This window comes from Heloderma suspectum, chromosome 8 (assembly GCF_057233095.1).
Source record: "Heloderma suspectum isolate Gila_16-S chromosome 8, 16-S_ref, whole genome shotgun sequence".
NCBI lineage: Eukaryota > Metazoa > Chordata > Lepidosauria > Squamata > Helodermatidae > Heloderma > Heloderma suspectum.
The window spans coordinates 43,307,493-43,329,880 of record NC_139465.1 but is presented as its reverse complement, the minus strand read 5'-3'; the positions used below and the strand labels follow the sequence as shown (position 1 = coordinate 43,329,880).

The window sequence follows — 22,388 nt, the reverse complement described above, 5'->3', positions numbered from 1 at the left end:
GTGTAAAAATTTAATGCACACGTGCGACACACACACAGAGGTGCGTTATGCAGGGATGCTCTCTAGGGTGCGACTGCACCCAAGGAGTTTGCAGATGGTGTTGCATATTTGCGGCCACGTATTATGCGCAAAGTGCTCCAGCTGATGAGGCTACAAAGCAAAGGAAAAAAGGGCTCAATGACTACAACTTCTCATTTGTCTACGGCTTTCGAAAATGGCAGAGTGCACCTAACGGCAATTCTAACAGCCCGTGTGATTTCAGCCTTAATCTGTAAATGTCTTCGTTGCCCTTCCTGAATGGGATTTAGGGAAAGCATGGGAAAAACAGTCTTGTGCAGGGCAGATCCTGTGGATTCAGCCTTCGAAGAATCTAGGGCCCGCTCCCAACCTAGCAGCTGCTGGATGTGTTGGACCACAACTCCCCTATGCTGGCAGGTTCTGCGGCACCAGGTTCTGCGGCAGGTTCCTCCCAGGTTCAGGGGGGTTCATTCAATACTCATCCCGTGAAAGCAGCCCAGATCTGCCTGTTGGGCAGTTCCAAAGGCTCCCCCAACTAAAAGCAGAGCAAACTCAAGGAGATGGCAGTCAAACACACAGAACTGGAGAACATCCAAAATAACCTGACAGAAAAAAAGAGGCAAACCCTCAGGATGTAAATATACTTAAAAGGTAAAGGTGTCCCCAACCAGTCGTGTCCGACTCTAGGGTGCGGTGCTCATCCCCGAAGAGCCAGCGCTGTCCGAAGACGCTTCCGTGGTCATGTGGCCGGCATGACTGAACACCGAGGTGCACGGAACGCTGTTACCTTTCCCGCCGAGGCGGTTCCTATTTATCTACTTGCAGTTTCTTGCTTTCGAACTGCTAGGTTGGCAGAAGCTGGGACTGAAGACAGGAGCTCACTCCGTCACGCAGCACTCGGGTCTCGAACTGCTGTCCTGCCAACCTTCCAGTCTGCAGTTCAGCGTCTTAACCACTAAGCCACCGTGGGTAAATATACTTATCTATATGTTTTCTACATTCTGACTCTGTCTCTTTTCTCCACCGAGTCAAACACACATACAAGAAGGATCCACTGGCCACCCTCAGTCCATTTATCTCTGCTTATCTCTTTTCCTTTAGCAACTAATTTTTCAGCGGAACGAAGGGGGAGGGGGAGCAAGGAGAATTAGCCTCTAAGGCGAAGCGGATCCATCTCGCCTGGATGCCTCCAGCTCTATGCTTTTAGTCAGGTGCCACATGCAGTACTCCTATTGGGCAGATTTGAGCTGCCTTCACGTGGTAAGGGAAACATGCAGGTAGGATCTCAGAGCCGATTCACACATTAGGTGAATGTAGCAGAATTCTGGACTATACCACTTTACTGGACTATACCACTTTTGATTACATTTAAAAAAATCTTCCACGTCGTAAAATAGAAGGCTACACTAGTTTCATTATTAGTGGGGGGCTTTTTACATGAGTATTCAAAAATATGACAGCCTCCCCACGCTCCACAACCTAAAGTAGTGGAGTCCAGAATTGTACCATCTCATCCTGCACAGGAATGGCTCACAGCTTAACACAAGATCTGCTTGGACTTCATGGGGCTGCTTATTAGTCAGTGTGGCCTAAAGTCCTTGATTCTATATTTGCTTTTTGGCTATGGCACAGCACATGACGGAAACGGACAGAGGAACAGGCTTGCTAATACTATCTTCCACTGCCCCACCTCTTCCAAACTGAGAACCATTCTCCACCTTTCCACCCCATGTCCCAAATTGTGTCTGGGTTACAGGAGCTTGTCTTACAAGCATGAGAAAAAGAAATAAAACAGGGGTCTCTAAACTTCTGGGGGTAGTGGGCAGATTTTGAATTTTGAGAGAGTCATGGGTGCTCTCACAAAATGGCTGCCATGGCTGGAGACAAAACACTCATTTGCCAGAAGGCAAAATGACAAAACTAGAAGAAAAGTAACTTACCCAAGGACCTAAATACATGGCAAGAGGTGGCGTCTGAGCTCCAAAAAACCCCAACTGAACTCAAATAAAGATGGCGCTGGAGGGGAACACTTTGCTTTGCAGCAAAGCCACCCTCTCAGTTAAAAAAAAGTTAAAGAAATAAAGTAAAGTTAAGGAGGGGCAAGGATTCTGGCGAATGCAACAGAGGTGTCCATATGCCCATGGACACCTACTCAGAGAACCCAGGAATAGAACAAACCCAGGTATATTTAGGGCCATTTCATTGACTTCACTGGACAGAACAGATCTGCACCATCCTCGAGAGAAAACTGCCACGTTTCCCACAAAGCACCATCAGAGAAGAAAGTAGGCTAGTGAAGAGAGGGTCTTTTCCTTAGGGTGGGGGAGCTGTGGCAGATGCTTTTCAGCCTATGCCAGCCCATGCATTACATGGTTCTTTAGGGCATGTGCCTGAATGGCACTGAGAGCTGTCCAGCAAGTGGTTGAATGGCAGGATACAGGCATTCTGGCTGAGGGCACTGGAGTGTGTGGCATCCTTCAGCGCCCAGCAGGTGCTCAGCACCTCGTGGAACACCATCTGAGGCATTCAAAAGGATGTGAAGAGGTCCAGTCCTGCACCTGCATCATACTGGGACCATCACAGCCTGCATGGACCGTTTCCTGGGTGTCAGCGCAGCACATCCGCACACTGCTTCCACGCTTCCCATAGTTTGGCATACCAAAGCCCAGGAACGTAAGAAAGCACAGCAGGAAAGAACTCAAGGAGACTCTGGCTGGTTTACTGTGACAAGGCAATTTTAAAACCAGCCTGCAAGTCAGACATCCCAGTCAGGCATCACCAGGACATTTCAAGCCCTGACTGGCCCCTGAATACTTATTACTGGATAGAACTTTAGCAGGAGATGCTCCTTCCAAAAGGGCTCCCCTGCAGACTCAGCCTTCCTCAAGAAGGCTTCTTTCTCCCGATTTTGTGGGATCCTCACCCCCACACACCAGCTCGCCCCATTCATCAGGGTCTCCTGACTCTCCGTGTAGCATTTTCAGAGGGGCTGCCGTGGGAAAGAGGGGGCTGGGAAGTCCATTTCTGCCAGTGCAGCTGATCCAGATTAAATCTGGACCCAACCCTGGGAATCTGGCTGGCCCAAGGCAGCTCATGCCCAGCTGCTGGGGGTATCTTTGTGCTGCACTGGATTTTGCAAAGCTGCATTCACCACCTACTGGCTTCGGGCAAGTGAAGCCCTTAAAGGTGGGCTGTGCTGCCTTCTGTGACCAGCTCAGAACAAGACCTGAACTACAGTTGGAAGCATATCAGCTTCCAACAGGTAGCAGCACTCAGTATTGGGCCCGTTCAGTTTAGAGCAGCCTTTCCCAACCTGGTGCCCTCCAGATGTGTTGGACTACCATCATAGGCAATGGCCATGCTGGGTGGGCATGCTGGGAGTTGTAATCTAACACGTCTGGTGGGCACCAGATTGGGGAAGGCTGGTTTAGGCACTTTCAGCTCCCATTTCAGACAATCCTCTTAGGCCACCGTATGCGCCAGGGCGGGACTCTGCTCTCAGCCAAGAGGGAAACTGCAGCTCCATCCCAAAAGAGCTGCATTATATGAAGGATCCCGCAGTTCAAAACAGGTCAGGAATCATCTTGCCACTGCCTGGATGCGACCAGACTGCCCTGAGACACATAACAAGTATCCATGGGCAGTGGAGCTGCTCAGCCCAAGTAGGTCAAGAGGCCCAGCTCTCTGCACTCAAGGATGCCGGGGGGGGGGGGGAGCTGTGCTGTAGCTTTGGCAACCCAGAGGATCCCTACAGGAGACACCCTGGTGCCCTCCAGATGTTTTGGGCTACAGTGCCCAGCATTCTTGACCATTGGCCGTACTGGCTGGAGCCGATGGGGGCTGAGGTACTGAGCCCCTGGCGGGCCGAGGCTGGGGAGGGCTGCTCTGCAAGCGTCTGCCGTCTAAGATGGAAAGCTCTGTCCAGCTGGCATCTCAGCATTCCCTTCCTCCCACTCGGACCCCAGTGCAATACGTGCTCAGAGGCCTGCCCCAGTGCCGCTGCCCCGCCCATGCAGCTTTGCACGCAAACTCCACACCGCTGGCAGGGACACGGCAGAGTTCTTGCACCTAGCAGCAGCCAGCGCAGGGACCACTGGAATGCATGGAAGGTTTCCGGCCAGACAAGCCCCGATGGCAGACAGCAGGCCCTTTCCCGCGATGGACGACGGAACGATGGAGCTGATTTTTGAACAGAGGCCGCAGCGGCTACAATTGAGAGTGCCGGCGGGAGCAACGTGCTCTCTTGGCAGCACAGCATCTCCAAGGGGGCTCCTTGGGCCTCTGGTGCTCGACGGCAGGACAGGAAGATGCCCACCCACAAGACTGCTGCTATGGGCAACAGTGCTGACAGGCTTGACCCAAACGGCTGAAGGCAAAGCAGACCGGAAGTCCCATTGGCTGCATGCTTACCCTCTCCTTGTAGTAGAAGGAACTGATGGAGACCTGCTCCTTCTCGCTGCGGGTAGGGCTCCCACCATACAAGCGTAGGTTGCCAGGGGCCTCCGTTCGGATCTTCATGGGAGTGATGAGACCACTGTGGTAGGCCGAGAGTGCCGACAGGGACCTGAAGGCAGGAAACACATCCCTGAACGCCGGGCATGCAGAGTACCAAGCAGTACACGCTGGGACTGGAGCAAAGGCTGCTGCAGCATCACGCAAACAGAGGAAGCCGAGTCTACAGAGTCAGGCCTCTGAGCTATCCAGTCCAGGACTGCCTATGCTGAATGACAGCCGCTCTCCAAGGTCTCAGACAGGGCTCCTTGCCAGGCCTAGTACCGGAGGTCGCAAGGAATGAATGAACCCGGGGCCTTCTGTGAGCAATGCACGAGCTCTGCTACGGAGCTGTGGACCCTTCCCAGGAGCCATAATGAAGCTCAGCTGAAACTCCCTCTCCTGCAATCTCACAGAGAGAGAGAGAGAGAGAGAGAGAGAGGGTTTCAGCTACCCACCAACACTCACACCTCTGAGCACTGGGACAGTTTCTATCAGTGTAATTTCCTGGCCTGGCCCATGTACTTACCGGGGAGTCGGTTCTGTGGGTGAGACTGCGCGGTGCATTGTCATTGGCCGTGTGAAGTACACCAGGTACCCTGCAAAGACCACACACCCCACATTGAAGAACATCGCCTCTAAGGCGAGGGTGGGCAACTTGTGGCCCGCCGGATGTTTTGACCTACAGCTCCCATTCGTCCTAGCCAGTAGAACCCACGGTGAGGGATAGTGGGAGTTTCAGGCTGAAACATCTGGAGGGCCACAACTTGCCCACCCCTGCTCTAAAGTAAAGTTCAATGCCACTTGTACAAGTAGATGAGCACTAATGATAGGATCATTAAACCCACAAATAACCCTACAAAAGACCATGGATTATTTGAGGGCTGTTTAACCCTCAAGCAACCCCTGCTGCCCGGGTTCAGACAACATGGGAAACCACGGCCACCCCCCACTAGGGACTGAATATTCAAAATGACTTCTGGCACACACTGCAATCCACTGTGGCTTAAATGAGCCACAGTAGGCTGTGATAATCATGCAAACCAGCCCATTATTTGCTCAGTATAAAACACAACCAGATTCCAATAAGATTTGCCTTTAACACAATGCCAAAAAATATCCATATATTCTGCTCCACAGGAACCATATTTTCCAGCATCTATCATGTTCTAAACCGTATATCTTCTTTGTATTTAACACATTATAAAATCATTGATGTAACGTTTTAAAATATTCAAATTTATTGCAGTTGGGCTTTTTACCATATTTTCACCAATCCATTGCTAAATGTCTGATAAGGTAAATCCTTCCCCATTTTTTAAAACCTTAATGGCTGTTCCTTCTGCAAGCTCTGTTATAATCAAGTGTATTATTCCTATCAATCCTTTACTAAAGGAGTAGATATAACAATTTTCAATAGATGTTAAATCCCTGCAAGACCAGTATTTCCTCACCAGGACACTGATCACATAACAAACCTGAAAAAATTGGTATCACTTCATATTGTGCACATCTAACTATTCTTTGCAACCTTGGAATGTATGAATACCTTCTTCCCCAAAACATTGGCTACTAATCCCCATCATGCAAACGGCGGTTCTAAAGCAAAATTCTAGATCCCAGAATCATACATTAATGAATTTGTCCAAGTCTATTTTGAAGAAGTCAGGTTTGTCCGCAAACAGTGTAAATCACCTCCTTTGTTTGGATGTATGAGTCAAAGCGTTAAGAGGAAACAGCTTGCTGCACAGACGAAGGACAGGGTGAGGGGCTCAATGGTGCCCCTTGCCACTAGGACCCACAGCCTCATCTCCCCCTACCCTCCTTTGGGTGGCAGCCCAAAACACATCCACGCCAGGAGCTCTGACCATTTTTCTGCTCTTCTCTGGCACGGCTACATTATGACTCAACCAACCTGCCCCACAGAACCTGGCTCCAGAGGTGCGTGGGAACGGAATATTGGAATCCTGGTAGGAACCGTAGGCGTTGGAGACCCTGGGAAAGGTCGGTAAAGGCGGTGTCACAGAGTTCGGGAGTGCACAGGGGTTGCTGGAAGAGCTGCCCTCTTGGTTCTGAAACATAAGAACGGATGGAATGCACTTCACCTGGGCCACTGGATTCGTGACTACAAAGCCAATGCACCCATCGACTGGGGAGGGAGCACAGCTCCAGGGCACAGCACACACTTTGCCTCCAGAAAGCCCAAGGTTCAGTCCCCGGCTTCTCCAGTTGAAAGGATCAGCGAGCAGCTGATGGAAAAGGCTTCTCTCTGTCATCCAGAGTAGACAGTGTTGAGCCAGATCAGGGACGGGCAACCCGTAGGCCAAAAATCTGGAGGGCCACATGTCCCACAGGCCCTCAATAGCATAGCTGATCGTGAGGGCTGATGGGAGTTGTAGACCAAAACATGTGGAGTATGTTATGCAGGGTTAACCCTTCCCACGCTTCTCTCAAAACTGGTCTAGTGTGCCATGTCCAAAGATAAGCTCTGGGCCTCCAATGGTCTCAACTGAGAGCCCAGAGTCCTGCTTGGCTTCGATGAACATGCCCCATGTACATTTGCTGCCTCTCTCTAGGACCCTGTCTAACAGCAAAGTAAAGCAAGGGCTGCATTTGACTTTGTTTGCATATTTGGGGCTTTAGTACCTGTCACCAAACATACCATTGTGGGACCAGCCACATTTCACCTTGCAAAAAAAAGAGCTGAGTCCAGAGCAAATGAGTGCTGTCTCCTGGGACTGGAAGGTGGCGACATGAACCCAGTGACATCCAACCCTTTTGCCTTTGGCCCCCACCCACCACAGGAACATGGCTCCTGAGAGCTTCTCCGAGAGAGAATTCTATCCTCTGGGTGAAGGAAGTTCCCCTCCCGGCCTTAGGGGCACACGTGCATGGAAATTTCAAAGCATTTCCAAATCCTGCAGCACACGGAAATATGGTTCCCAAGAGTCCAAACCACAGAAAGGGATTAGCGCATGGCGTGACCAGCTGCATGGGGGAAATGAGCCTCCTCAGTTTGATGAGCATTTCCTGTGTCAGGGGTACGAAATTGGAACCAGCAAAATTTTCTGTGACAAGTTAAGGGGAGAAAGAAACCCGCTATCTGACCTCTGCGGCAACCCACGTAACACAACAGTCACCAGGGCCAGTTTAGTTTTAGGAGTCTGTGGCTCTCAGGCAGCTGGATTTTTGCACTTCTGTCCAACCAGCCTTCTGCACTTTTGGTTTAGTGGCACACTGCTAAAAAACGATAGCAAAGAAAATGATACTGATAGGTTTTTGTTTTAAAAGTTGTTGCAAGCTGCTTTGAGTTACGTTTATTAAGAGGGATATTGTTTGTTAAAATAAATAAACGCAATGCAAGGGAATGCTGAAATCCTGCCACAGCTATAAAGTTCACTGGGAGGCCTAACCTACTCCATAGTTGTTTCAAAGCTCTAAAGCTCCATTCTCACCTGCCTGCAGGAAGGAGGGATTCAGACGTAGCAAATGGAAATGAAAATTTGGACCAGCCTTTGCCAACCTGGCACCCTCCAGATGTGTTGGACTACAACTCCCAGAATCCCCCAGCCAAGGCTGGTCTAGACAAAGGCAGAAGTGAGTGCAACAGTGCCAGTACCAGAGACCAAGAGTCTGGGGCAAAATGAGAGACTGGAGCAGGGGGAACATCCATTTCTTACCACGACAGACTCCAGGCAGGAGACTAGTTGGCGTAGACATGGCTCCAGGCAACACTGGTTTCGCTTCACCTTCTGCATGGACGTGTCCTTCAAGATCTGCAAGAGGTCCTGCATGTTGTTTGAACAGTTTGGGTCCATCCCATCCCCAGCCTGCCCACGAAGATGCACGATCGTCAAGGCTCCAGGACCAAGGAATCAGCCCAGATTCCTCAGGACAGACCCACGGGCCCTCCTTCCTCTTCCTTGGGCATGGGAGCCTTCCCCGCTATCAGAGCTCCCCTGCCTTCAGGGTGGGGGGAGGTGCTCACACACAGACCCACCTTCAGCAGCTTGGCCTTCATGGTGGAGGGGATGGTGGTCTGGCTGACAAACTGAAAGGAGGGGGCAGCATTGTTGGGGTACTGTGCAGGGAACATCACCAGCATCTTGACTCTGTGATTACTGCAGTGCACCGAGACTGTGCAGCTGCGATTCACGGCATCCATCTGCCAAAGCCAGGCACACAGACACGTCACAAGAGCCTTGAGTTAGTGGTTACATTTGCACCGGCATGCTCTTCCTTCAAGGAGCCATAGCCTACAAGGGGATAAATCCAGCCCTCCTCCGGGGGGGGGGGACCACACCCCCTCCCCCTGGCCCCAACTCCTTCCCCCCACCCACTGAAGGCTTGGTGGTTTCCCAGCTTTTGTGCAGGTGGCCCCCCACCCATTCTTAAAAGCTGAAATGCCCCCCTGAAGGCTTAGTGACTGGCAGTGGGAGCTTTCAGCTGATGTGCTGGTATTTTGGGAAATTTAGCGCACACTTTTACCTTCACGCCCCACCCACCACTGGAATGAATCCCCCCAAAGCTTCCCCAAAACTGAATTCAGCTCTCGGGCTGAAAGAGATTCTGAACCCCTGAATTACAGAGACAAGCCCATGCCAGAAGGGTCACAATTTAAGACATGTTTTTTATATCCTTGCTGAGATTTTAGAATCTGATTTTAAAATACATGTTTTTTTTTTGTATTTGCTTCGAGCAAACCTTTCTTAAATCGTGAAGGAAGTCCATTCACTGCCAAAGTGCTCTAAGTGGGGCTCCAAACAGAAAGCCTGGGCTGGGCTGGGCACCACCACTGCTTCCCCCGACCCCTTTCTTCTCAAGTGATACAGACCCGTTGGGGGGGGGAATGAGGCCACTGCGCAGACAACCTGGTGGGGCAACCTCTGCTGCGCTGTCCCTTAGGCTGCCAGGTACAAGGAGAGAACCGGTGTGGTGTAGCGGTCAGAGTGCAGGACTGGGACTCAGGAGATGCGAGTTCGAGTCCCCACTCAGCCATGGAAGCTCACTGGGTGACTCTGGGCCAGTCACTGACTCTCAGCCTAACCTACCTCTCAGGGTTGTTGTGAGGATAACATGGAGAGGAGGAGGATAATGTAAGCCGCCTTAGGTTTCTTGCAAGAGGAAAAAAGGCGGGGTATAAATGCAATAATAAATGCATCAGTACATAAGAAGAGCCATGGCCCAGCAAAGGCAGCTGGGGGTAGGGGAGGGTGGACGGCAAGCGCCCCCAGCACACAGCAAGCAAGGGCCCTGTCCACCTCCGCCTCGCCAGCCCTGGCGTGCCATCGGGAGGAGGCTGCTCTCCCTCACCTCCATGTTGACATTTCGGATCTGCACGTTGATGAGAGAGAATTCCTGCTGCAACGTCTGGGGCAGCCCCAGCTGGTCCAGCTTTTTCCCCACCAGGAGGCTTTTCTGGGATTCCTCTTTTAAGGCTGCCAGGAAGAGAAGAGAACATTCAGCGAGCACTGGAACAGCGAGGCTGGTTCTCAGCACTCCCACTCCCAAGGGGGATAGCGATGGGGCAGGTACCACAGGCTATGAAGAGGTCGGGGGTACTGACATGGGACCTGGTGGGCCCATTCCAGCCAGGCCAGTCTCCAGGGTCTGCAGAGCCACAGGAGTAGAGCAGTAAGTGGAGAGGATGGATGGGATTCGCGTCTTCGTCAACTGGGAAGTAATCTTTAGAGCCATTATACTCAGCGCAAAGCTTCCGAGGCAGCCTTCCCCAGCTGGGTGCCCTCCAGATATGCTGGACTACAACTCACATCCTCTCCAACCAGCATGGGTTGAGGAGGATGGGAGTCGTAGTCCAACACATCTGGAGAGCACCAGGCTGGGAACAGCTGCTCGAAGGCTTAAGTCCAGATATGCTACTCAGTTATCACCTGCAGAGGGCAAGCGAATTCACCAGAGGAAGATCTGTGACCAGCTACAAACAGGGCCTTTTGGGCTGTGGCACCTCACCTGGAGCTCCCACCCCACTGTCCATTCGCATGCCACCTGCCTTTCGCAGCATTCAGACATACGGTGAAGGCACCTCACCCCATAGCCTGAGAGTGATGCACTGGGAGGGCCTGGGGTGAAGCTGGGGCAGGTGTTCCTAGAGCAACACAGAACAGGCGTCATCTCCTCTGCCTTGCCCCTAAAATGACTCCATGGGAGGAGAGGGCTTGCCAACCCCACAAGCAAACTCTGCCTGCCTGCATGGCCTCACCTTCCTCCTCCCCATGGCTGGAGTTGTGGTGGGGCTCGGCGTCCTGGGCGGGCAGGGCCTTGTCTGGCTCTGGCAGGAGAGAAATCCCATCGATGAGCTCCTCCACCCCATCCAGGAGGTCATTGGAGCACAGCTGGAACAAGAGGCAGCAAATGCAGCAAAACAGAAACAAAGCCAGGCACATGGAGGCCAAGCCGGGGGTGGGGGGTGGGGAGAAGCAGCAGAATAGGCAAGAGGCAACTGAGAATTTTCAAGGGCAAAGAAAACAGACTTTGATGTTCTGTGTGGCTTTCAGTACCGTTGCTGAACTTCTCCAGTGTGGTGCCCACCCCAACGTATGTCAAATAGATTTTCTGTACTGGCACCACACTGTCTCAAGAACCCATTTGCTATATCCGTTTGGCTCTGCACTGCCTTCTTCCCTTCTCATTTGGTTCCCACCCACACACCCCACCAGCCACATTCTTACAACCGCCATGCCAGCTCTCCCCTAGCTCCTATATGCTCCCTCTCCCTACAGCTCTTTAATCCCAGCCAGACCTACAAGAGGCAAGACAGACACAGACATGCACTTCTCCCTTCCCACAATCCCAAAAGGATCCCCTGCCCACGCTTCAGGAAACTTCAGTTTTTAGCTATCTATTAGCTACTGAGCCATGTTCAAGCGTTTGTTGCTCGCATACAAAGCCCTAAACAACTTGGGACCAGGATATCTAGCTGACTGTCTTCACTTGTATGTACCCAGTCGACCTGAGATCTCCCGAGGAAGCCTTACTGGTCATTCTGTGACCAATGGAACATCACCAGGTAGCAGCACATAACAAGGCCTTCTCAGTGGTGGCACCTACCCTTTGGAACACTCTCCCATGTGTGATACCAGAGGTAGAAACGATGGCAAGTTTTAAACACCTCTTAAAAACACCCCTATTCGCACAGGCTTTCCTTGACTTGTGAGAGACTCTGTTACCAACCTGCTTTACTGTTATGATGATGTTTGTAATTGCTTCAGATTGTTTTTATTTATGATTCTTATTTTGTTTCTAATTTATGTTCTGTTTTAATGTGAACTGCTTAGACATTTTAATATGCTAAATAAATAAAGAGGCAGCAAGGCAGGCAAAGTTATGTGCCTCCCCTGCTGGTACCCCATACACGCATGTGCGCGCACACACAGACATCCCGTGGGGGGAGCTCGCTGCTGGCTTAGAGGAAAGGAGATACAAGGACCTGATCTCTCTGTCAAGAGTGGTGTATGACTGCCATCAAGAAGAAGGGTGACTATTTACCTGGGTCACTGAGGAAAGGAGAAGCAGAAAGGGTTGGAATTGCAATAAGGCGGCAGCAGGGGAGGGGGGGGGGGATACTTCCTGATGTAAAGAGTAATAGGGCAATGATGAGGTTGACCATGGACACTATGCCATGGTCTTCCCTGGAGTAGCCTGAACATGTGATGAGTTTATATTCCAATTAGGGAATTTTTCTAATGCAAATCCAGATGACCCTCGAAGCAGTTTCCAACTGCTAGATTTATTCTACTGAATCCATTATGAAATCAGTAACAGGAAAGAGGTTCATTACAGAAATGCATAAGAAACCGCTAAGAAGAAGTTCTATAGGAGACCCATAACAGCATCTACAGTTACAGGATGCAGGATGACAGGTACATGGGTTGGGGTTGGCCAAACTGACCATTCTGTTGGCTAATACTCATATTCCGGAATTTAACCTCTCAAGCCTGCAACTTTTAGCAGGATGCGAGAAGAAAGAATCTGCCTGCCACCATACCTACCCGCTGCAACTGGCCATCAACCCGCCACATCCGTAGTGTTTGATCTCGAGACCAGGTGACCAGCTGGTAGTCCTTTGACCCTGAAAGGAGGAGAGGAGAAAAGCATTTCTGAGCAAAGAGTTAAAACTGAAACATAGGACAGGTAGGGGAAGGGGAAAGTTGGGGCTTGTGAGAAACGCGGCTGAAGCCCAAGCCCTTGCAGCACAGGCATCCAGAATTCTTTCCCTGGCTTGTGCTGTGCTTGAATTGTATTGTTTGCAAAACAAGACCAAAAAAATGCCTGCACAAAGCCCTACAAGTATTGCACGTCCCAAACAAGAAAATGTGAATGCTACAGTCAGAATAAATTATCCAAATGTACCAATGCTCTGTCAAGTGCTCTGCTCTTGCTAGTCATGAGGAAAGGACAAAGGGCTGCAGAAAGAACCATAGCCCCACTCCATGTCACAGGTAAGGCAGTCTTGTCTAAATGTTTGGAATCCCAGCCCCGCCCCCCTCCCACCACCCATTCTAGACTTACTCTACCTTCTGGGGCAGCAATAGGTGCTTACCTTCCACATTTTTCTATGACAGAAGTGCCCAACCTTTTCATGAACTGTGGGCACATTTGGGGATTTGAGAAACTGCTGTGGGCACCACCACAAAATGGCCCCCACGGAGGATGTGGCTAGTCACCTAATGGCTGATGTGGCAGCCTGACGAGTCAAAAGTGAGCTAGAGTATGTGTGGGAAGAAAAAACGAGGCTAAAGGCTGGGGGAAATAGCAAGCCAAAGGGGAAGAGAAAGAGCAAGGCTAGAGGGTGGGAGTGGGAGAAACAGCAAGGTAGAGGTGGCGAGAAAAACAGTGAGGCTGGGAGGGAGGGGGAAACAGCAAGGCAAAGGGGTAAAAGAACAAGGCTATAGGCTAGAAAGGGAGAGAAAGAAGAGCCCTAACATTTTCCAAGGTTTTTATTTTAAAATGTTTTTGAAGGGGGCAGGGAATGGAGAGCTTTGTGGGTTGTAGACTGGAGGTCTACGTTGGGTGCTCTGTTGGGACCCATGGTCTATGATGTCTGAGCCAGGGTAACAATCATTTGCCACGGGTGTGGGGTTGGGGAGAGGATATCTGGAACAGAGAAGGTTGGGAAAGTTCTGGACAGCAGTTGGCTGGACTCCGAATCGTGTTTTATTTCAGTCTGCCTTATTTTGACTCACGGGAGAGCATCCGGACAGGTGCTGCTGCTGCTACTCTGGTGAATCACAAGTAAAACTAAAGCTGGGAAAGGGATCCGAACGGGAGAGAATTGTACATGCTAGTTTTCTCTCTTGATGAGAAGAATACATTTTCCCTTTGTAACGTGAAACCCAAGTTCTCCACTATCTTTGGCCATTACAGATTGGTCTGAGCACAGACCTCATCATGTAAAAAACCAAAGGTCTGCTGGCAAGCTAACACCTCTTGCTAACAACGCAACCCCCCACAACACACAGAGAAAAGAGCCAACCATTTGTTTGGTGGCTGAGTGTCTCTCACAGGATGCAAGCTGCTGAGAAGGTAATATTAAGCCCAAACCCTACACCTTTTTCCTCGGCCTCATCGCCTCCACCTGCTTGCCTGGCAACAAAGCTATACTGGCTTCTCTAGGCGCTGAATAGCTGCTGCTTGGCAGACTTCCCCAGAGACAGAGGCGGCCTTCTTAGGTGTATTAAAACAGACCAAGAATGTATTTATCTGTTGGCTACAGCAGTAAATATACTAACTGCTAAATATTAGGAAGAGACCCCATCATTGCCTAGAATAGGGATGTTGAATCTCAGGCCCATGGGCCAAATACTACCCTCTGAGGTTCCCAAGATGGCCCTGCTCCCTTTCCCCCTGGCCACGGATCGTTTGGTGGTTTCCTGGCTTTTGTGCAACTCCCCCCTCCCCCCTGCATTCTAGAGTGCTGAAATGCCTCTCCTACTAAGGCTTAGCTACCGGCAGTCAGGGCTTTAAGCTAAAATATGCTAGTCATTTTGGTTACACACCTGGTGCCTTGGGCCCCTTTTGCCTTCAGCCCCGCCTACAACCGGAATGCAGCCCCAAGAGCTTCTCCAAAACTGAACTCAACCCTCAGGCCGAAAGAGGCTCCCCACCTCTGGCCTAGAGAATCTCTGGCTTCTGAAAATATTAGGCGTCACTAACATATTCAAACGGACATGTATGATTAGATTCTGGGAAGGTGCTATGAAGACTGCAGATCTATTATGACCACAGGAGAAGGTCGTATGCTTTCCAGCACAATCCCATTTCAAGGTTACTCAGAAGGAAGCTCCATTGCATTCCCCGCTGCATCCCTTGCAAGGGTATTTAGGGTTGCAATCTAAAGCTGGTGTAGAAACAGATGTTATGATAGATGCAAATCCTGAGAGACGAAAAAACAGAGAGGACACCTGCCCCATCCCCCTCACAACCCCTCCTTGCAATCCTTGCTCTCCATGGCCCAACTGACAATTTCAGAATCTCGGATGCATCCTTCTGTGGGTGGGTGTGTGTCTCAGCAGTAGGGCACCTGCTCTGCATGCTGAAGGTCCCAAGTTCGATCCCTGGCACCTCCAGGTAGGGCTAGGGAGGAATCCTGCCTCAAGCTCCAGAGTGCCGCTGCCAGTCAGTGTCAACAATACTGGGCTAGATGGACCAAGGGTCTGATGCAGTAGGAGGCAGCTTCCGCAGCAATTGCGCTAGCTGTGAAGATCCAGCAGAGCTGCAGCTGCCTGCGCCTGAAAATTAAGCTCCACATTTCAGGAAGACTCCCCCTGCTCCATGGCCATCTCACACCAATCTCCCTTTGGGAAGGATCTCAATTATTATTTTTTTTAAGTAAATACTGTTTACTGTGATTGTATTATTTCTGTGTTACACGTAAGCCGCCTTGGTAGGAGCTGCATCCTGAAAGGCAGCATATACGCACGTGTAATAAATATGTAATGAATAAATAAATTACACTTTCCCTGGATTGATGGTGCACAAGTAGAAAAGAGCCTGGAGATGCCTGCGGCAGCAGGGCCCTCTCTGTCCCTCGTGGGTCAGGGAAGAGGGGCTGCAGCAAGGACCTCGGCCTGCCACGCACCTTCCTTTTGCTTCCGCCACTGGAATTCTAGCACCACGTCATCATGCCCTACGAAGGTGTGAACCGGCGTGTTCAGATCAAAGACATTCCAGAGGAGGAGACTGTTCTCCCTTCGCAGCTGGGGCACCATCACCGTCACCAGCCCGTTGCTGAAAGGCTGGAAAGGAGAGGAGGAGAGGTCAGCGGCTCAACACTCGGCCCAGAAATTCGGAAATGTTTCTGACATTCCTCCACCTGCCCCCCCCCCCCCAGCTGTACAGCAAGGGAGGGCATCCACTTTTGGTCCAGGGGCCAGATTACTCCCCAGGACCAAGCCAGTGGGCCAGATGACATCAGGAGGCAGGGCCTCATCCCTGAAGCCCCTCACCTCCCCTGATATTATCCACCTCCTGCCTCACCCACGTTTTCCCCCGCTCTGTGCAGGGAGAGGGATGGAGCTCCACGCCACTCTCTGCCCAGAGAAAGGGACTTGGCTGGGGCTTGCAGGAGTTGCAGGCAAGTCGCGCTTACTCCTTCTCACACCACTTGCACTCCGATTGGGGTACAAGCAGTGCGCAAAGTGGTGCAGCCTAGCTCAGTAATCAGAGACAAGAAAGGGCACCGCTCGCCCTCAGGAGCTGGGGCTTAGGGAGGGGAGGGGGCAGGGCCTGCAGAGGGTGCTTAACCCTCCGTGGACCAGACTGGGCGCAGCTCTTGTGTTAGCAGTGCTAAGGTGTCCAGGGGGCAATCAACCATTTTTACAAGCTTTCAATTTCCTTAAGAGTATCAACAAGGCAGGTGGGGGCGGGGGGCTTAAAGCATCTCATGCTGCTCCACACTTCCCCTTTGCTTTTTTGCTCTCACCCCCTACCCCTTAGCTGAGGCAGAGGAGAATCTGTCTTTTATGTCATCTTAGGTGCACATGGGAGTCTTGGGTTTTCTTGCCTTGGAGAAGGTCCATATTACAACATTCAGCCACACGCATTTGTAGGCCTGCGTCAACAGAAGGCACAGCCCGTCTGGAATGGGGCTATATTAGTCTTACACACTCACGTCTCTGTTGTCAATTCGTTCTCGGCCAGAGGAATGCCAAGAGGAGACATGTGTTCAAATGCTTCTCCCAAGGAAGCAGGATGACTGCATATTGAGTTACCCAGAAAAGGATGTGGGGCTACTAGGAGGGCTTTTTCTGCTGTGGCACCCCAGCTCTGGAATGAGCTCCCTAGTGAGGTTTGCCTGGCACCTCCATTGTATTCCTTTCGGAGCCAGGTGAAGACCTTTTTATTTTCCCAGGCATTTTAGCATTTTCGCTTTCTAAACTTTTAGCTTTGCTGTTTTAAATCTGTATTTTAAACTCCTGCACTGCTGCTAGGTTTTATTGTGGTTGTATTGTGATATTGTGGTTTTAATGTTCTATATATTTTAAATTGTTTTATTGTGTGCTGCTTGGTTTTAATTTTTGTGAGCTGCCCAGAGAGCTTCGGCTATTGGGCGGTATAGAAATGAAATAAATAAATGAAATAAATAAAATGTAGAATACCCACTCCCTTCTACCTAGATGCAAGCAGAGGCTAAAAAGAACGGAGAAGCAACAGCCACCCCCTGTTCACACAAACACGCAAGTCTGCTCACTGCTGTCAGTCTGGACGAGGCCTACTTCAGTCCACCCACACGCCCCAGGATCTCGGATACGTTTTAGAAAGGGCTGCAGTATTTAGCCCAGCCTTCCCCAACCTCTTGCTCTCCAGATATGTTGGACTACAACCCCCAGTCTGTCATGGGAGTTGCAGCCTAACACATCTGGAAGGCACCTGGTTGACCAAGGCTGGCTGAGGTACTCCACCAGACATTGGCTGATGGGCCCTTCAGCCGACCCCCTTGCTCTGAGCGGCTGCCACTTTCATTCATGCCTGCTGGCCCTTTTGCCTCACCAGCTTTCCAGCGCAGGCCCCGTTCTTACCGCGTATCGGGCTTTCCAGACTGGAACCTGACAGGCCAGGATGTTGAGGTATTTTCGGGGCTGTCGGTAATCCCAGAACTTCAACAAAAGAGATAACAAGCCAGCTCAGGGGAAGAATGCTTACCAACAGCAACTTAGCACACCCTGGGAGATCACAACACAATGACACCGCCACAATATAAACAAGAGCTGCAAGGAGCCGAGACATTTGTGAGCGGGGCATTTCGACAAGTGGCATGTGTGTTATTTGGAACACCTACCTGGCTCAAGGATTTGGAGATTCATGGATGGGTTTTCTACCCAGGAGCCCCACGGGCTTTTCAGTATCAAATCTCATAAGAACACCGCCCCCCCGCCCCCCCCAGCACTCTATCCTGCTATAGCAGGGGTGCTGAACCTCAGGCCCGTGAGCCAAATCTGGCCTGCCTGTGGCCCCAATACAGTTCTCCATGGTCCCTTGGATGGCCAAACCCCCTTTCTCTGACCACCAATCATTTGGTGGTTTCCCGGCTTTTGCACATTTTTCTCCCCCATCATAAAAAAGTTGAGGTGCCACTCTCAAGGATTAGCCACTAGCAGTAACAGTGTTAAGCGAACATAGGCTGGTGATGTTGGTATTTTGGCCCTGCCCACCACTGGAATGCAGCCCCTGAGATCTGCTCCAAAACCAAATTCACCCTCAGCCAAAAGGGGCTCAACACCCCTGTGCTACAGGGAGGCTCCATTTATTACTGGGGGGCACCCTGTCCCACCTAAGAACATCCTTTCAGAAAACAATCCCTTGTCAAAGTGGGAAAGTGGGAAAGGGAGAAGAGGCCGTCGCCCTCCATTAGCTTTGAGATTCTCTTACCAGCATGAAGACCTGTGCATGTCTGAAAGAAGCTCCCGGCAACAAAGTGTTACAAAAGCCTAGGAGTGCTCCTAGACGTGGTCTTGCCCCCAAGGTACCTGGGAGGCAGCTGGAGCACAGAATGCTGATGCCCTGGCAACCTCAAAATGTTCTCTGTGTGGGGCTGCCCTTGAAAAGAGTTTGGAAGCTATGCAGCTGGTGCAAAATGCTGCTGGCCTCCTCCTCCTCGGAGTGAACCAAACAGAGAGATAAGACTAGTACACTCTGAGTACACCACCTCTCTGAGAGCTTCCCAGTACCATTCAAACTGATGGCCACAGCCTGTAAAGCCCTATAAACAGCCTGTGCCTGATTCATTACAGCAGCCTTCCCCAACCTGGCACCCTCCAGATGCGCTGAACTACAACTCCCAGCATCCCCCAGCCAGCAGAACTGTAGTCCAACGTATCTGGAGGGTGCCATGTTGGGGAAGGCCGCTCTAAAGAATCACAACTCTCCCCTCGCCCGCTCCACCCCACTCCTTACTAAGATGGGCAGATGATGTCCTGCTTCCAATCTCATCTTCCTGTGTATCAAGTCGGTGAGGCTTTCAGAGTTGTGGCACAGTGATCCAAAATGCATTAAAGGCATTTTGTGCCACCTTGCAACATTTCAAAAGCCTAGAACAACATTTCTACTTGGATGGGCGTTTGGCAGCTGCAGCTGATGTATGATGACATTTTATTTGGAGGAGTAATATGATGGTTCTGAAGGCATTTCATGATTTGGTGAGCTTTCTATAGGGATGGAAAACGGAGCTATACATCAATAAACATGCACAAAAATACAGGCAGATCCAGTGTCTGCTCAAACAAATGCAATGATTCCCAAAGACTGAAATGCACAACTTTTTAGCCTGCAGCAGCATCATAGACTATGGTACACAGCTAGGAGCATGGGAAACGGTCCCGGAGAAGACAGGAGACCCCTCCTCTCAAATCCGGAAGCAGGACACACAGAGTCTGCACACCCTCCTTTAGCTTCCCAGTGGTCCTCAACAGCAGTCAAGACCAACAGGGACCAGCTCAGCCAGAGCGCACTGCCTGCTTGGACAGGGAGCATCAGGTTTCAGCACCTCATGTGGGCCTGCTCTTCGTCAGAATCTTGCTAAGAGTCCCAGAATCCAGTCCACTCAGCTACCTACCCTGACGGAGTTGTCCTGGCTGGATGTGGCCAAAATGTTTTCATTGTCTGGGTGCCAGTCCAGGCCGTGGATTTTAGAGAGATGCGCTGCCAAGTATTCCACAGCAGTACCCGGTTTCTGCAAGAAGAGACAGACTCCTTGAATGGGTCCATCAGAGGCAACAGCAACCCAACTGGCATGCAGCCTAATAGACCAGAGCTTGTCAAACTTTCTGCTTTCAGGGAATCCCTTTCAGCAAGGGAGGGGGCAGCCACTTTTGTTCTGGGGGTCAGATTACACCCCTGGACCAAGTCAGCGGGGCAGATGATGTCCAGGGGGTGGGGCCTGTCCCCAAAGCCTTTCCCATGACATCATCCACCCCACCCCACCCCGCTTTTTTCCCCTTCCAAGTTGGCCTCCTGCTTCCAGTACTGCTCGCGTCCCAATCGGGGCACAAACGATGGGGGAAGGAACTTGGCTGATGCCAGCAGAAGCCGGCTCTTGCAAGCCCCCGCCAAGTGGCGCTGCTCCTTCCCGCCCGACTCTTGTCCCAGTCAGGGGATGAGCAGCGGGGGAAGGGACTTGGCTAGGGTTTGCACAAGCCAGTTCCTGTGTGCCCTGGCTGAGTGGCACAGGGGAACCCCCAGCTTATCTCCTATCTTTTGGGAGCTGCATTTCCCACTGAAATGCAGCTCCCAAGAGCGTCTCCAAAACTGAATCCAGCTCTTGGGTGGGAAGGTTTCAGCACCACTGATTCACACAAAGCTGAACAGGAAAGTTGTGTACATCAGGGAAGGAAGTCTAGCTGCATCTGGGACTTGGTTGCATATCAGCCAGTTGTTTGGGGTTACCAAAAATCATTACTGCCACCCTAAGGAAAACTGCCTGATGCTTGTGGCCTCTCTTGCCCAGCAATGGGCCAGATCCCAGACACTGACTCAAGACCCTTTGTTTAATGGGCTAACTCAGGGCTTTGTGCGGGCTGCACCAAAAAGCCCAGTCCTGTTCCACGGAAAGCCAAATTATGAACAAGAGCATCAGTCGGCTTCCTTTTTCTTAATTGTATGCCTGTAAGCACCTGGCTAAGGACCGGTGGTTTCAGAGTGCCAGAAAGCTCCTCCTCTTTACCACCAGGAAATCCTGCATTGTCCTTTGCAGGGATACAAGATTCCACAAGATCACTGGCCACACGCCTTCATTTCCTCCGCTGTAACAGACTCACAGGATACAGGGCTCTGCACCACACCTCACGTTTTAGAAGCGGGACTGCAGAAGCATGGAATGCAAACAGTGTGTCGGGGGGGGGGGGGAATGCGGAATCCACAAGGCCAGCTGGAAGCAGCTGGGAAGCGCAAGCCGTTGACTGCGCAGCAAGTGCTACATAGCAGTAGCAGCAGCCCATGTATACCTCTAGGCTACTTGCCCCTTGGAAATCCCGAAGCTGAAGGAGCCAAAGCGACTTCTCCAGCAACGGTACAGAGAAGCAAACCATATTGTGTTTCCTTCCCACGGGAGGGGTCCCCTCCTGAGCAGGGCAACGTGGAGCCCACCTGCAGCACTGCACGAGCTGAAGGGCTTCAGGACCCCAAGGGCGAAAGGTGCTCACCAGCGTATGATGCCAAGGGGCGCTACTCATTCCTGAGAGGGGAAAGGCGGACGGAGGGCAACACGGACTCACCCGCTTGTCCCAAATGCGCACATCCCCATCATGGCTGGTTGCCAAGCAGCTGGCATTTTTCTTATTCCATTTAACCTGGGAGGCTCCAGCTGCGGAAGGAGCAGAGCACTCGGGGTCAATACACAGCTTCCAGAAACAACCACCAACAGGGCCACAGGGTCATGGGGGTAGGATAACCCCAAAGCGAACTCAAGGGAGCTGTCACTCAAACCCACCCTGGGGTGTTACGCCTTGCCTGATGCAAACAGTTGACAATGGATACACTGCAGGCCGGTGCAGCTTTCATGGAAGGGGTCGTCACCCTAAGCATTGCACAGAATGTTGCAGGCGGCAGCAGCACAGCCACACTCAGAAAGGCCAGCCCAGGACACCACTCCAAACCAAAGTGGCTCGCCTGCAGCTACAGCTGTGGCGGCCAATCTTTTGGCCAAGGTGGAGACAAGGCAAGGCCAAGGAATAAGCCAGCACCACTCTAGTACCCATCCACCTGCCCACACTGCTCTGTGCCACGGTGCCATTTTTGCCTCTAGTAAGGCAGGCGTGATGTCCTGCTGGAGCCAGGCACATTCTGGCCAGAGGTGTCACAAGCCCCTGATGCCTGTGCCGATAGTGGCATGGAGCCCACAGGCTGGCCACCCCATGGGCTACTTGAGAATCTACACTGAAAAGAGGTACAGCACCAAAACCTCTTTTTCCAAAGCATACCGGCATCAGTTCTGCGCTCAGACACCACCCAAAACCATGGGAAATCCAGCTCCAGCTCTCTCCCCTTCCCCATTCTAAAATCTTTTTTAATACTATTAGTCTACCATTGTAATTTCTATTATGCAAAATGCACCAGATACCAACTACTGAGTGAGTGACAGCACATGAGTGTCAATATTCAAGAACAGACGCTTTTGGTGGAAATTTAAAGGTGCCGGAATGGGGGAGGCAGAGACCCACAGGAATGGCTGCAGGGGGAGGCTCTCTCGTGCCTATGGCTGTGCGCAAGGTACAGACAGCAGCAGGTAGGCACTGTGTCCAGAACACAAGTGGAGAATTCCAATCAGCCCATCAACCAGTACTTACCGACTGCTGACAGTGAGACCGTCGGCTTCCGGGTGTCTCTGAAATACAGAATACTGGCATAAGCACATAAACCTCCATACA

At 51.3% G+C, this 22,388-nt stretch overlaps 1 protein-coding gene across 2 annotated transcripts in view; it reads right to left on the bottom strand.

Moving 5' to 3' along the window:
• WDR59 (WD repeat domain 59) overlaps nucleotides 1-22,388 on the bottom strand; it is an 84,123-nt gene that overhangs the window by 34,386 nt on the left and 27,349 nt on the right. The window contains exons 6-18 of one of the 2 annotated variants that reach the window (XM_084812193.1): nucleotides 22,308-22,345; nucleotides 21,237-21,325; nucleotides 19,580-19,696; nucleotides 17,547-17,624; nucleotides 15,608-15,764; nucleotides 12,519-12,598; nucleotides 10,730-10,862; nucleotides 9,823-9,947; nucleotides 8,510-8,674; nucleotides 8,190-8,285; nucleotides 6,425-6,581; nucleotides 5,039-5,108; nucleotides 4,429-4,582 (exon numbers count right to left, since the gene is read on the bottom strand). In XM_084812193.1, the coding sequence (XP_084668319.1) occupies nucleotides 4,429-4,582; nucleotides 5,039-5,108; nucleotides 6,425-6,581; nucleotides 8,190-8,285; nucleotides 8,510-8,674; nucleotides 9,823-9,947; nucleotides 10,730-10,862; nucleotides 12,519-12,598; nucleotides 15,608-15,764; nucleotides 17,547-17,624; nucleotides 19,580-19,696; nucleotides 21,237-21,325; nucleotides 22,308-22,345 (1,459 nt within the window). The remainder of the gene's footprint in view (nucleotides 1-4,428; nucleotides 4,583-5,038; nucleotides 5,109-6,424; nucleotides 6,582-8,189; nucleotides 8,286-8,509; nucleotides 8,675-9,822; nucleotides 9,948-10,729; nucleotides 10,863-12,518; nucleotides 12,599-15,607; nucleotides 15,765-17,546; nucleotides 17,625-19,579; nucleotides 19,697-21,236; nucleotides 21,326-22,307; nucleotides 22,346-22,388) is intronic. The other variant, XM_084812194.1, reaches the window with a different exon arrangement.